The sequence below is a fragment of the Engystomops pustulosus genome, chromosome 5, assembly GCF_040894005.1.
Source record: "Engystomops pustulosus chromosome 5, aEngPut4.maternal, whole genome shotgun sequence".
Lineage (NCBI taxonomy): Eukaryota > Metazoa > Chordata > Amphibia > Anura > Leptodactylidae > Engystomops > Engystomops pustulosus.
This window is the reverse complement of record NC_092415.1, coordinates 201,369,056-201,385,094: the sequence shown is the minus strand read 5'-3', so window position 1 is coordinate 201,385,094 and position 16,039 is coordinate 201,369,056. Positions and strand designations below refer to the sequence as shown.

At 42.4% G+C, this 16,039-nt stretch overlaps 1 protein-coding gene across 1 annotated transcript in view; it reads right to left on the bottom strand.

The window, feature by feature from the left end:
* Window positions 1-2,980: 2,980 nt before the first annotated feature.
* GLCCI1 (glucocorticoid induced 1) overlaps window positions 2,981-16,039 on the bottom strand; it is a 28,432-nt gene continuing 15,373 nt past the window's right edge. Inside the window, exons 4-8 of the mRNA XM_072154366.1 lie at window positions 14,960-15,073; window positions 11,070-11,219; window positions 9,010-9,223; window positions 6,327-6,447; window positions 2,981-4,444 (exon numbers count right to left, since the gene is read on the bottom strand). Coding sequence (XP_072010467.1) covers window positions 4,084-4,444; window positions 6,327-6,447; window positions 9,010-9,223; window positions 11,070-11,219; window positions 14,960-15,073 — 960 coding nt within the window. The 3' untranslated portion in view covers window positions 2,981-4,083. The remainder of the gene's footprint in view (window positions 4,445-6,326; window positions 6,448-9,009; window positions 9,224-11,069; window positions 11,220-14,959; window positions 15,074-16,039) is intronic.

Below are 16,039 nucleotides of genomic sequence, written 5' to 3'. Positions count from 1 at the left end.
TTTCAAACCGCGATACTGCGGTTTAAAACACTAACTAAAATAAGCTCCGGCACCAGCTCACCCTGAGCTGGTGCCCGGTATTGCCATTGGAAACCTGCCACTTCAAGTGGTAGGTTTCCATTAAGGTCCGATGTGACCAAATTTAATTTGTCTTTTTTACACAAACCTGGTCTCAAAAATTTTTTGAATAAAGTTTGTTAATTTAAATTAAAACAGACCACTTTTATTTTAGCCTCTTATCTCTGAGATGACAGAAACTTCCCTCCTTTTCTATTCCCAGGGACAGTCTCCTATCAGCTCTCACACTGTACCTGAGAGGAAGAAATATTACAGAGACTTTTTATACTCTACCTCAACAAGTTCATTGTACAGGGAGGGAGGAGGAGATAAGATGTGACATCATCTATTGTCAGTAGTGATGTAATGATGGGTCAGTGCAATCTATATAGAGGTCATTATACAGGGAGGGGGAGGAGATAAGCTGTGACATCTATTGTCAGTACTGATGTAATGATGGGTCAGTGTTATCTGTATAGAGGTCATTGTACAGGGAGGAGGAGATAAGCTGTGACATCATCTATTGTCAGTAGTGATGTAATGATGGGTCAGTGTTATCTATATAGAGGTCATTGTACAGGGAGGGGAGGAGATAAGCTGTGACATCATCTATTGTCCGTAGTGATGTAATGATGGGTCAGTGTTATCTATATAGAGGACATTGTACAGGGAGGGGGAGAAGATAAGCTGTGACATCATCTATTGTCAGTAGTGATGTAATGATGGGTCAGTGTTATCTATATAGAGGTCATTGTACAAGGAGGGGGAGGAGATAAGCTGTGACATCATCTATTGTCAGTAGTGATGTAATGATGGGTCAGTGTTATCTATATAGAGGTCATTATACAGGGAGGAGGAGATAAGCTGTGACATCATCTATTGTCAGTAGTGATGTAATGATGGGTCAGTATTATCTATATAGAGGTCATTGTACAGGGAGGGGGAGGAGATAAGCTGTGACATCTATTGTCAGTAGTGATGTAATGATGGGTCAGTGTTATCTATAGAGGTCATTGTACAGGGAGGGGGAGGAGATAAGCTGTGACATCATCTATTGTCAGTAGTGATGTAATGATGGGTCAGTGTTATCTATATAGAGGTCATTGTACAGGGAGGAGGAGGAGATAAGCTGTGACATCATCTATTGTCAGTAGTGATGTAATGATGGGTCAGTATTATCTATATAGAGGTCATTGTACAGGGAGGGGGAGGAGATAAGCTGTGACATCTATTGTCAGTAGTGATGTAATGTAATGAAACAGAAGACAAATTGCTTTTTTTTACTAATAACTTTATTTAAATAAAGACACAAAAACTTCTATACTGAAAAAAAAAAATTACAAAACAAGCGCCACACGTCTTTTATTCGAAGCAATATTGTGTGGTAACTGGAATACTGTAAAGCTCGGCGGCTAAAAAAAAAATAACAGTACAACTATGAACAAATTGTCATATTTAACAAAAAAAAAATAAAGGTTTAGAATAGACCGGAGCGAGAATTACGAGGACATGTGCAGAAATTTGGGATAGAATTTGATACAATTTTTGATTACACAAAAATGTAATAAAAATAAGAAAAACAATTCCAATTTAGCATCTCAGGAGGTGCATTAAACACAAATCGACATTCTGAGTGAGCGACATTCATAGCGTACAATGTAGTATTGGTTCTTATCAGAGACTGTACAGACTATGAACAGGGGGCCCAAAAAAAAAAAAAAAAGTTGCACTTCAGATTCTAAATGTTCTATCCACAGTCCTGTTCACACATTCCATTTAATATTTTTGAATTTTTATTTATTTTTTTTATTTTTTTTTACTTATAGACCTGAGATTATTTAAGTGCCATGTTTTTCTGCAGTGTGTGTGTGTTTAATATATTTTAGTCTAAATACTGTAGGAACCGGCTTTTAGCAAAAAAAATTAAAAAAAGAAAAAAGAAAATCTGCTACTTAGGCTTAAACAAGTATAAAAATATAAATAGAAAAAAAAAATTAAATATCTCAATTCACCTATGGTCAATATACTGAATTTTTTTAGTTTTTTATGTTTTGTTTTTTTACAATCATTCATTTCGAAAACGAGGAATCATTGTCAGGATGGACAAAGGCAACGTCGTACAGGAAGATACAAGAGAATGCAAGAAAGTTTAGGAATAAAGTTTTTTTTTTTTTTTGTCAATCAAAAGGGAAAAAAAAAAAAAAAAAAAAAAAAAAGTCTTAGGAATTTTGGTACTGGTCGTGGCGTGTGGGGAGGGGCCACGTGTTACGGACATCGGCATTGCACAGGGAGTAAGGGGGAAAAAAAAAAAATTCTTAGAATTGATTATTGGAAAAGTTTCTCATAAACCAGGGGATTAAAACTAGAAAAATAGATCTCACCTCTGGGGCGGGCTTTAGACTTTTTTTTTTTTCAGTGTATTGCTTGTGCTCAGTTCCAAAAATTTTAATTTTTTTATTTTTTTGTACAGCTGCTTTTTAGTTCTACAAAAAAATTTTTGCCGAAAAATCTACAACCTGAAAGTTTTTAAGTGGATGATAAATTGAAGGGTTACCCTATCCCTAATTACTTCAAGACCCCACAAACAGCTCCCATTTACTGATGGACCCTGTTCGCAGCGGAATAACCGATCTGTCCCTTCAAGATTGAAATATTTAAAAAAAATTTAAAAAAAAAAAAAAAAAAAAAACTGTCCCTGCCAAACACTGTAGGACATATCCACAAGGCAGCGCCTTCGATTGTCAATCTGTTTCCAAGGACCTGAAGAGGTCCTTGTATAGGAATGTAAGGGGGTGGGGGGTGGGATTCATGACCGTCAGGCCATGTTCACACGCAGCTTAACTGATACCTACATCTATGGTGGGACTGAAGATCCTGACCCCATGCAAGATCATTTCTACAAATCGCACATCGAGAAATTAAATTTTCATCGATTGGTAATGTAATTTATTATTTCCAAACGACCCCTTTAAGGCAACATTGAATTCTTTATCCTTAACCAGTAATATCTACGGGAGTAACGCAGGACATTCCCCAAATATCTCCTCACTGGTCAATACGAAGACCCAGAGAACGACTAGAAAATTCATCTTCAAAATGGCCGCCTTTTTGGTCATGATTGAGTAGATCGATAGGTTTAGCTTTCAAAAAATAAACACCCAACGACGGGAAGGAAGGCAATTCATGACAAGGTCCCATCTCTGAAGGTATTTTGGGCCTTTGGATAGTGTTGGGGGGGGGGGCGGTGCGATGGAAAATTTGGTATCGGTTTTGAGTAAGGGTTGACGAGACATTGATGCATTGGACAATTTTTGCTGGTTCTTACTGGTGACCCGAGTCCTGGACATTCACAGTTTCAAAACCGGATGCAAGTGGGAATGTCAGAAAAGAAAGAAAACAAAAAAAAAAAAAATTCTGAAATTCTAAAAGTTTGAAGAATTGTATCTCCAACTGGTTTACATTCCGAGTTACCTGAGATTTAGACTTCAGCTGAAGTACCTGAAAAATAAGCCTTGGGACGGGCAACTGTGCGATTTCGGCCATCGTAGGGTCTATCAGGAGGTCCCTACCTACTAGACCATGACCCAACAACTTCCACCTTAACTGACGAAAATCTGCCAAAACGACAAAAAAAAAAAAAAACCTGGAGGAATTGTAAACAATCCTCAAAAATAAAAATTTTTGAAAAATTTGTTTTTGGAATTTTTTCGAGCTCATTTCAGTTTTCGATTACGACAGACAATAGATGCAGAGTCCACATGGAAGAGATGGCCAAATCCGAGGGGAAGGGGAAGAGAGGTGGGAAAGGTTAGGGAACAAAAAAAAATTGTCCCAGTCTAGGGTGGACGTTGGCAGATATGAAAAGTTTAAGCTAAGCAGAACTTATTTTTTTTCTTTAATTTTTTCTTTTTTGTTGCAAATTTGTAATTGATTGATCGGCGTTCACCAAACCACATGCAGAAAGTTGTAAATCTGGCTTCAAGTCAGCCCGACGGTCACAGAGGCCGGCTCTGCGCGGTGGGGGGGTTAGATTACAACGTGGTTGTGCGGAGAAGAGGGAGGGGACAACTGGTCATCGGACAGCCGCTCCACCCCGTTCTGCTGCTCCGGCGGGGGTGCATGGCTGTTGGTTTCAGTGTTGTCTACTTTGCTGGTGGCGTTGTCGGTCAGGGAAGTGGAAGAGACCTGAGAAGAGAGGTGCTCGACAGTCACTGCGCTCACAGCAGGGCTCTGAGCAGAGGGCGGGAGGGTCTTCAGGGTTAGGTCTGAGGGAATGAGCAGAGAACCCAATAGTTTTACAGGACAGAATGCCGATCCTGTGGGATTGAAGTTAACTTTGTTTTTGTCGGGGCATGAAAGGAGAGCTGTAGGGGCCGGCTGGCGGGACCTGCGGAGGAAACAGTCATGTCCATCAGAGAGAACACATCAAGATTATAGTATAGAAAAATTTTAATAAAGCAACAAGTGATTGTGTTCTGGTAAGCAGGCTCCTCCCCCAGCCTTAGTTTAATACCTATATACCAACAGACCGTAGGCAAAGGGGCGGTACTTCATGAGCTTCCAGCTAGACCATAATCTCTATGCACTATTAATCACATCATATACATCAGAGAAAACACAACCATCAAGTTTTATATTATAATAGAAAAATCTGATTAATAAAGCAACAGGAGATTGTTTTTTTTGGTTAGCAGGCTCCTCCCCCAGGTCTAGTTTGATACCCAAAGATTGGAGGGAAAGTGGAGGTACTTTGTGAGTTTCCGGCTAGGCCATGATCTCTACACATTATTAATCAGATTTTTCCTTAAAAAAAATGGAGAATGGATGTTTTTCACTTCTATGAGATGTGAAGACATGTCTAATATGAAATCCCCTAAATATTTTTAGGGTGAAGATAAGGGGGGGGGGGGGGCAGGGGCTGCCACAACTGGGGTGCCCATTACAGCTGTGTTTGTCCTAACTGAACTGATGTCTAGTAACTTAATCCAAATCCGACATCAGCCCTAAAATTCTGGATGGGTTCCCATAGAGCCCTGGTAACTGACCCCCTTCTTTTAGCTAAAAATTGTTTCCATTTCATCCAGATACATTTTTTGCTTTATTCCCAGGCATCAGAGAACATTAGCAAACTGTACACCATACATACATCTGATCACATGAAATCACAACAGTCCACATGGACTTCTACTCCTCCCCATCCTCCAAGGAGGCTGCTGTGATTTCATGTGATCAGATGCATACATGGGTTAGATGTTGCAAATGTTACAGGACCTTTGATGAGGTCATCCTGGTCACATGACTAAGTGCCCAATGATGTAACAGAGCTCCCCATACAGTAGAATATCATAGCAGGAAGGCGGCGGCGTGGGCAATGCATATGCATGGCTTCTCTGGACTCAAGTAGCGTCACTGGACTCCCCTCAGGTGAGCTGCATACAAGTTTACAAACTGATTTTGTCACAATTCAGCCATGAAAAGGAACCATTTAGGGATAATGGCTGTGGGGTTAATCATAGTTTTTAATGAAGTCTTCCCTTTAAAAGGTAGATTTCCTCTAAACCCCCCCCCCCCCATCCGCAGGCTGCACCGGATATACCAACAGGCTCTGCACCCACTTGCCGTGCGCCAGGAATCACAACTTTATCAAGGCTTATACACCAGGACCACCCGTGATAAAAGCATCGGGAACCGAAAGACCCCAGTGACTTCTAAGAATGCCCATTCATTCTATTGGGGGGAGGGGGGGAGGATTAAACTATTGTAAATAAAATTAACAAAGCATAAAGCAAAATACATATATAGACAAATTAAAAAAGTATATCTTATTTCTTAAAATATATTTATAAGATGTAATATTTATATTGATTTACACCAATTCTATCAGTGTTGTAATCGTTACAATGTTGCATCTATATTGTATGATAAAATCCTATTGGTCGGCAGCGGTTTGTGATGTATAAGACCTTGGGTCAGGTTGTAGGTCATGTGACAGCCGTACTACTGTGTGCACCAGGCAGAAGCAGCAGCAAGCACAATGTGAAGCAGGGGCGGCGCTGTCAGAGCGTCCCATCAGCTGGGTTCCCCTTTAAGTGGATTTTTTCAGATTACATTGAATACAAATCACATGAAAGACTTTTGTGCAGCGGTCGGTCGCCTGGGACTGTCCAGCGGGTGGTTTGCTTGGACTTGTAGTCCCCCCCATCCTGGACAGCCACGGGCAGCCTTGCACCCCCTCCGCTCTCTCCAGCTGACAATAAGGCATTACTTACGACGTTTCCTCAAAGACCTTGACCCGCTCGCATCCCTCGGGGGGCTCCCGTTTGAACATGTAGCTGTTGTTGGGTTTGGGAGAGGACGCATACTTGGGCAGCGGTGAGCTACTCCCACTGTCTGAAAATTTAAAGAGGGACATTACCAGTGATTGGAGCAAAAGGGAAAAAAAAAAAAATTCAAGATTGGAATCCCCCTCCCAGGGTGCAAAAGCAGAGGCAAAAACAATGCAAAAAGCGAGAAAAAAAGCCACATCTATAGATAGAGAGGATTAGTACAGGACAAGCAGACGCACGGGAGGTTACCCAGTTTATTAGAAGGGTAGAATATTTTACTTTTTTTTTTTGCAAACGTGTTTAGAACAGTCAAGTCTGAAAAGAGACGAAAAATTCATCCGCTGCTGGAAAAAAAACGGATTCCAAAAAAATATGAATTGAAAAGGAAGAGATTGTGCAGGGACAGAAATCAAGAGGGAACAATACACATCAGGGATAGTAACAAAAAGACACAACAGTAACAACATTTTGTTGCACTGGGGGAAGAAAAAAAAAAAAAAATTTAAAAAATTTAGATAAAACCAGCTAGAGCACAAGTCATGTATCCTCACACTGCTGTGCTCTTGTCACATTGTAGTGCACTGCTCCACAGCCATATCCCTTCCTTTCAATTCAAAGCAGAGATGTGGGGTTAAGGAGAAGTACAAATGCACAGAGCACAGCAGTGTGAGGACAGGCCTCTAGTGCACTTAGATTAGCTACAATCCTGGAAGACAAATCTATATTTCACAGTCCTGCTGCTACTAGCAACATACACAAAAAGGTATTAATAACCATTTCTCCATGGACGATACCCAACACTGGCTACAGAGAGAACAGCGCACAGCAGTGTGAGGACATATACCCCCTAGTGCTACAATCCTGGAATATAGATCACATTACTGATGTTACTGACAACATTTACAAATCTTGCTGGTAAAATGCCAAAAATGTATGCTGCAGAGAGCAAAGCAGTGTGAGGACCCCCCCCCCCCCCAACGTTACCATACTGGAATATAAATCCATATATCACAGTCCTGCTGCTACTACTGACATACACAAGTTATACAATTGTCCAATATACTATTTGTATCTACATCTCTGCTTGCTGTCCTCCCATAGGAAGCTTCTACATTTATTTCCAGTGGACAGAAATCGGACCATGGTCACACAGGTGCACGGCTCGTAATATCACACAGCTCCGATAAGTAAGCAGTTGGGGGGGGGGGGGGGGGTCATATGGGCGGAGCCTGCTGCAACCCCATCTAATCCTAAACTATCCTAATTAGCATGTTGGGTGCTGATACCAGAACTTAGAGGAGTGACGCCTATCAAAAGATGGAAAGTTCTGGTAGATGGCGATAGGTAATATTTACTCTCAACTCGGATAAAAATAAATTAATAAATAATAGTATATAATAATCAAATTAAATAAAATAAATAATCAAATAAAATAATCAAATTAAATAATTAAATAATAATCTAATAATCAAATAATAATAATTAAATAATTCCAATAATTCTAATAATAATAATTAAATAATTCCAATAATTCTAATAATAATAATTAAATAATTCCAATAATTCTAATAATAATAATTAAATAATTCCAATAATTCTAATAATAATAATTAAATAATTCCAATAATTCTAATAATAATAATTAAATAATTCCAATAATTCTAATAATAATAATTAAATAATTCCAATAATTCTAATAATAATAATTAAATAATTCCAATAATTCTAATAATAATAATTAAATAATTCCAATAATTCTAATAATAATAATTAAATAATTCCAATAATAATAATAATAATAATTAAATAATTCCAATAATAATAATAATAATAATTAAATAATTCCAATAATAATAATAATAATAATAATAATAATAATAATAATAATAATAATAATAATAATAATAATAATAATAATAATAATAATAATAATAATATGCAGTCACCACTAGGGGGAGCTTAAGAGAAAACTACATACAATATAAATATTCACTGCCCAGAGAAGTCCAACACAATCAATGTCCCTGATATCTGGGGAAAGTGACAGAACCTCACATCTGCCACATGCACTCCCCAACCAGGAGTCATCTAGCACCGGAATGGAACTGGCACCAGAAGGAAGCTGGAAGCCAATTACGAACAGTGCGGAGGGAACACAACCCAAAATATATGTTTAAAAGGGAAAAAAAAATCCATAATACAAAAGCCAGAAATATGGAAAGTGCTCAAAACAGAAGACTATAGCGCAGAGGACAGGAGCGCTGAGGGACAGCAGAAGCCACAGGTATGAGGCGCCAGACACAGGAAGACAAAGATTTGCTGCTGGAGAAAGAAGGGATGAAATTTAGCTGTGCTGTGACTTCCTGCTGGGAGAGGGGAGAAGGAGCAGCCTCAATTTTGGAAAAAAAAGAACTGCAAGAAATCCATCTTCTCTGTGTATAATATATAATATGTAGGTGGTCGGCCTAGACGTGTGCAGTTGCACAGGGGGTCAGTAGGGGACGCTCTACTTCCTGTGTTATAATCAGTGATGGTAATGAGATGCAGAGATGGGATGGACATAAAACAGACACAGACGGACAAGAGTTACAGTGAATGCCCCGCCTCCACCGCCCCTCCCACTCACCTTTATCCCGGTCAAAGAGCAGGTCATCTGTGGAGCAGGGGCTGCCTTCCTGCGACCCGGGGGGACATGAAGGGGAAGCACAGGGGGAATGGCTGCTGCTGCAACTGCTGCTGCGCTCCTGGACTGACGGGGTCTGCGTGTCGATGCTGCGCGTGCTGCTGCTGCGGTAGGTGGAAGGTAGCGGTGCTCTGCGCCCATCAGGGATTTCCAAAGGCTACAAAGAAAGGGCAGAACACACAGGTTTAGGATGCCGCCATTTACCTTTTTGACAATAAGGAGCAGAACAGATCCCTGTGGCCCCTCATAGGAATGCCCCCAAAGGGACCCACCCACCTAAGGGGAACGGGACCCACCCGCTTCTACCCCCAGGGACGGACAAAGAGAGCAACCAGCTCCCAGTTAATGACTGTACTCTCCAAGTATATATAATCCTGAATACTTTTATCCTGCTCCCCCTCCTCTGTGACCCCGCTGTTACCCCCTCATTATAAAGCAGATGGAGGCTCGGCAGGCGTATAATGAGCACATCCAGCACCTGCTATAATAAGGCGGCAGGTTATATATAGACTCGTTTGCTTTATGTGGAATATTCCCTTTTTGACAATAGTTCTGCAAGACCCAGCGCCAGAGGTACTTATAGCCCGGACCAAGCCGAAAACTCCTGCACTGCACCCAAAAAAGATCCCATCAGGACGCGGAGGGACCGGAGCTAAAGGTTGTACTACCCTGCACCCCACCCAGGGATATACTGGGGTCTGTAGCAAAACCAAAACTACAAGGGGGGGCCAGGCTACACATCTGCCCAATGAGATCCTGACTGCAAGGGGTGGCGGGAGGAGACCTACAAATATGAGACATCCCCCATCACTGATCATATACTACTGTCCAGGATCTATAGGTTACAGCTCAGAAGAGAAAAGATCAAACATCCAACACAATCAATGTCCCTGATATCTGGGGAAAGTGACAGAACCTCACATCTGCCACATGCACTCCCCAACCAGGAGTCATCTAGCACCGGAATGGAACTGGCACCAGAAGGGAACTGGAAGCCAATTACGAACAGTGCGGAGGGAACACAACCCAAAATGTACATGAAAAGTAACAGAAGGTAATTCAACTTTCAACAGGATTTTACTTTGTATTATACCCCAGAGCTGCACTCACTATTCTGCTGCTGGTGCAGTCACTGTGCACATACATGACATTACTTATCCTGTACTGATCCTGAGTTACATCCTGCATTATACCCCAGAGCTGCACTCACTATTCTGCTGCTGGTGCAGTCACTGTGTACATACATGACATTACTTATCCTGTACTGATCCAGAGATACGTGCTGTATTATACCCTAGAGCTGCACTCACTATTCTGCTGCTGGTGCAGTCACTGTGTACATACATGACATTACTTATCCTGTACTGATCCAGAGATACGTGCTGTATTATACCCTAGAGCTGCACTCACTATTCTGCTGCTGGTGCAGTCACTGTGTACATACATGACATTACTTATCCTGTACTGATCCAGAGATACGTGCTGTATTATACCCTAGAGCTGCACTCACTATTCTGCTGCTGGTGCAGTCACTGTGTACATACATGACATTACTTATCCTGTACTGATCCTGAGTTACATCCTGTATTATACTCCAGAGCTGCACTCACTATTCTGCTGCTGGTGCAGTCACTGTGTACATACATGACATTACTTATCCTGTACTGATCCAGAGATACGTGCTGTATTATACCCTAGAGCTGCACTCACTATTCTGCTGCTGGTGCAGTCACTGTGTACATACATGACATTACTTATCCTGTACTGATCCCGAGTTACATCCTGTATTATACCCCAGAGCTGCACTCACTATTCTGCTGCTGGTGCAGTCACTGTGTACATACATGACTTATCCTGTACTGATCCATGTGCAGACAGTTCTTAGCTGGACCATGCACAATACACATGGGATTTACATGATGCCCTGTTCTCCAGTTACACCAAATACCTACATGCAGACATACAGTGTATAAGGTGACCCTAAGGCTCCGGGATGTTGTTACCTTGCCTCCATCTTTCTCGCCAGTTTCTTTGATGAAGACTTTTTCGAGTTCAGGACTTATCCCTTCAACATTACATGGAACTCTGGAGCCGATGGATTTTGGTACCAGGATACTTGCTGTGGGCACCGGGATGGACCTGGATGTAGAAGCCTAAAGATACAAGAGATGAAGACTTATATGTACACGACGGCCCCAAACTTCAACATATTATAGGGAACCCATCAGCATCTGTGACCATGCAGAACACAACCAATGTTATGCATTGTCCCTGGAGAGATGTGCGATCAGACCTTTGAGAACGTTGTAACCAGCTACAGAACTATGAGGTATCGATCTATATTCCAGGGTTGTAGATTCTCCAAGTGCACTGGGCGTGTGTTCTCACACTGCTGTGCTCTGTCTTGTCTTTGGAGATATGTGTAATCAAACCTTTGCACAAATTTCACAGTCCTGCTGCTACTATCCACATATTCAGCCAATATGAGGTATTGTCACTGGAGAGACGTGTAATCACCATTGTGTATATTGTATATTATATTGTATATTGATAGTAGCAGCAGGACTGAAATCTGGATTTACTTCCCAGGTTTGGGTGAATATCCTCACACTGCTGTGCTCTTAGTATCCCCTTTGTCAGTAAAACAGCATCAGAGTGGAGGGGTGGTGGAGCATCCAAGCTCCAAATCCCCTGCACCGATATATAAATGTGAATAACGATTAGATGCTGGCTACCTACAGTCACCACTAGGGGGAGCTAAACAGTTAACTGTATACATTGATCCGATCAAGATATCAGAAGAGAACATTACAAAAAACATCCAACACAATCAATGTCCCTGATATCTGGGGAAAGTGACAGAACCTCACATCTGCCACATGCACTCCCCAACCAGGAGTCATCTAGCACCGGAATGGAACTGGCACCAGAAGGGAACTGGAAGCCAATTACGAACAGTGCGGAGGGAACACAACCCAAAATATCTCCGTGAGGACCCGAGGAGTAAAACGCGACCCATGATTCGCCCATGCTCCTTTTCAATTCCTGTGTCATGCCCCACCCACTCGTCCATAGTCTTGCCTGGAGCGCCCCTTTAAGGGCACAATTACACTTTGCCTTCAGGTTTTGGGGAGAGATGCTGGACCCGGTCCTCTCCAAGTCACACATGTAGCCCAATGTTAGGTGCTGTCCCCGGAGAGACGTGTTATCAGACATTTGTATAAGTTGTTAGTAGCAGCAGGACTGTGAAATAGGGATTTATATATTCCAGGATTGCACTGGTGAGGTGTCCTCACACTGCTGTGCTCTGTGTAGTGTTGGGTAATTTGCTTGAATCAGTTGTCTGTTACAACTAGAGAGTCAGACCAAAGGCTGAAACCGTCGAAGCAAATAAGGAAACCCACCCCTTAAGCAGCTGTAAATGCCCCGGGGGCAGGTATTGACTTTTGGGACATGTCTATAGGCAGAGGCTGAAAATGTCACTTAAAGGGACATCTGCCACCAGGATGAAGGACTGTATGCAAATGAGCCTGAGGGGATCCAGGCTCCAAAGCGGTTGATGGACTGTATGCAAATGAGCCTGAGGGGCTCCAGGCTCTTAACAGCTTTGGAGCCTGGAGCCCCTCAGGCTCATTTGCATACAGTCCATCATGGTGGTAGATGCCCTTTAACTGTCACTTAAAACCAAATCAGTCCCGCCTCCAGGGCACTTGCAAATTTATTTTCCTATCAATAAAATTGGATTATTTCTAATGCTTCATCAGTTTGGGGAGGTGAAGGTGCGTATCTGCTCCTGTAACAGGCGCCTCTGTGGTGCTGAATGGGTTGGGAGGACAATTTACTTTGATTTTGCAACAATGGGTAAAAACTTCTGGGAAGCTCCTCTATCACACGTTCTGCCAACGCAAGATGTGCCGCAGCAGCAAAGGGAAGGGTGAAATATACCGGGCCCGGCTTATTTATGAGCTTTACCAAGTTCTCAGAGATGTTTCCATACACCCCCCTCCCCCCTCCTGGTGGAAATTATTCCTCCATTATTCATCGCTGGCAGTCAGGGAGTTCATACAGGAATAGCATGAATTATTCATGTCCTTATGTACAGGGTATAAATATATACACCCCTGCAGCAGGATATACGGATCTGCAGTGCAGGGGGAAAGCTGGGTGATTGCCCCTCCTATGGAAGGTGAAGGTTCGGGATACCGGTCCTCACCCCGCTTTCCCTACAGCCAACAAATACAAGAGTTTTAATGCACTTGATTTTTCCATAAAACAGCGCCACACATGACAACTGGCTGCCTCCGGTACTGCAGCTTAGCATAATTTACTAATCTGAAGGAGGAGATTCTTATCTTGAACATGACACCAGCACTGCGTTTCTAGGAACTAGAGAACCAAAGATACAGACCCCTGAATAAACACTCCCACCTGCAGCCTCTAAACTTGACTCGTCTCAGGCAAATATGACCCATCTATGCTCATTTTTCACATACATGGCAGGTGTCTGCTGTATTTTCCATTCAGACACCCGCTGATAACTGCAGCCATCAGTATTGGTTCCGATTAACCCATTAGGTACCACCTAAGCTGCGATACTAGACAAAAACTAAGGACAGGGGGAGTAGTTTGTGGAGGACAATACCCATTCTTGCGATACAGATTAAGGACTGCACCCTAATATCTCTGCATACATGCACACTTGGACAGGTCGTTATCCCCTATGGGATGGATCATGTCAAAATCCAACATGCCTGATCCTTTTATTCCCATCGTCTCTCATAATGGGAAGACTCGGGACAACGTGTGATGGAGGGTCATCAAATTGGAAGATTCATATTAGACCCCCACCACCACCAGATCACAAGAACAGGGTCACACATGTTCCGGAATATTCCTTGGCCGGATATCAAACACAATGGTAGGTGAATAACAGTATCCTGGGGGCTGTGAAGGCCGTTCCAAAACCTTATCTAACTTTTCCAAGAAGTTCAAGGCTGATCCGTGAATTATGCAGATATTTTGCAAAGAAGACTGTACCCATGAGATCAGTTACCTCTCATGGATCCCTGCACCCTTCTACAACGCTGGGGAGTGTGGGAGGACTACTACTCTCAGTATGGAATGCAGGTTTTTGAATGCAAACTGCTGGAAACCTATGAGAATCCACAGCGATCGGACTGGATCTATGGGAAAACCTGGCAGTGAGTGCTCAGCTTCCATGCAGCGCCCCCTAGAGGAAATTATCAGCATTGCACATCAATGGGAAGCCTTCAAGCCCTTGTGTATGGTCATGACATAATGGCTAGAATAAAGAATCCCCCTACTACAGATTTAGCATCCCCTATTAATAACTTCGTATTTTCCGGACCAGACTTTCACGCCAATATGATCGGAAATGTGAGCTGCGGATACATTTCTGTAACTATCTCAAGTTCCCTAGATTACAGAACTACAAGTCCAATGTGATCTGAAGAGATGCAATTCTTATCATTAATATGACAGCAGCATCAAGTTTCTAGGTGCTACAGAACTAAAGACGTGACCCCCTGCAGCCTCAAAACTTGACTCTTTTCAGGCAAATATGACTTTTCTCTGCTCATTGTTACAAGACTGAGGGAGAAGTTTTATAGGTAAACTGTAAAAACTTCACATAAATAGATGGAATTCTAGAAAGGAAAATGTATACCTTGCTGCTAGTTAAAAGGGAACATGTCACCCCATTTTTACCCCATTAAACTCTAGAGGTTCTGATCGCTCATAAAATACGGAAATACAAACGAATAGAAGGAAAGACACGGCTGCCGCACAGCACGACACTAAGAAGATGAGACACCACTGTAGAGAGGAGCGAGTGCCCATCCGTGACAGCCGTCCCATCTACCTGCACACTCACCTGAGTATGACTGATTGCTATGTGGTTTCCCTGGAGCGGAGACGAACTCTCCTTCTCCCTGATATGTCGACTGCTGTTCTTAGTGCGTTGCAGTTGCTGTCGCAGCTTCGCGATCTGTGGAGAAATAACAAAACTGTTACATATCCAGAAAAATGGGACGTTAGAGCTGCACTCACTATTCTGCTGCTGGTGCAGTCACTGTGTACATACATGACATTACTTATCCTGTACTGATCCTGAGTTACATCCTGTATTATACCCCAGAGCTGCACTCACTATTCTGCTGCTGGTGCAGTCACTGTGTACATACATGACATTACTTATCCTGTACTGATCCTGAGTTACATCCTGTATTATACTCCAGAGCTGCACTCACTATTCTGCTGCTGGTGCAGTCACTGTGTACATACATGACATTACTTATCCTGTACTGATCCTGAGTTACATCCTGTATTATACTCCAGACAACAATAGCCATGTTCAACACGATCAATGTCCCTGATATCTGGGGAAAGTGACAGAACCTCACATCTGCCACATGCACTCCCCAACCAGGAGTCATCTAGCACCGGAATGGAACTGGCACCAGAAGGGAACTGGAAGCCAATTACGAACAGTGCGGGAAAAAAAAACAAAAAAATGTACATGAAGTGTAACAGAAGGTAAACGAACGTTCAAATCGTATATTACTCTGTAGCAGAGCTGCACTCACAATTCTGCTGGTGGTGGAAGAAAATCATATTCAGTTTATAGAAACAAATGACCACTTTCGAGGCGCCCTCAAAATATCCACGGACAGGCGGCAGCACCCACTGCTGGAAACTTCCCAGTACTAAGAAATCTGAATAATAACCTGCAGATCTTTATGGAGTTCCACTTTTAGGTAAATACAGGATAGAACAGGGAAGGGAAGTGCACGCAGCATACGGAGCAATCTACGGGTGATGTAATTTCTTGTATGTGCCTGTAGGGGCGCTGCTGAGCGCACCCCGGTGAACTCTACTACCTGGCACCTGGTGGTCCGTCCTCTGGCGAGTAGTGAGTGACGGCTTCTTACCCGGGATAACGGATAATAGAGAC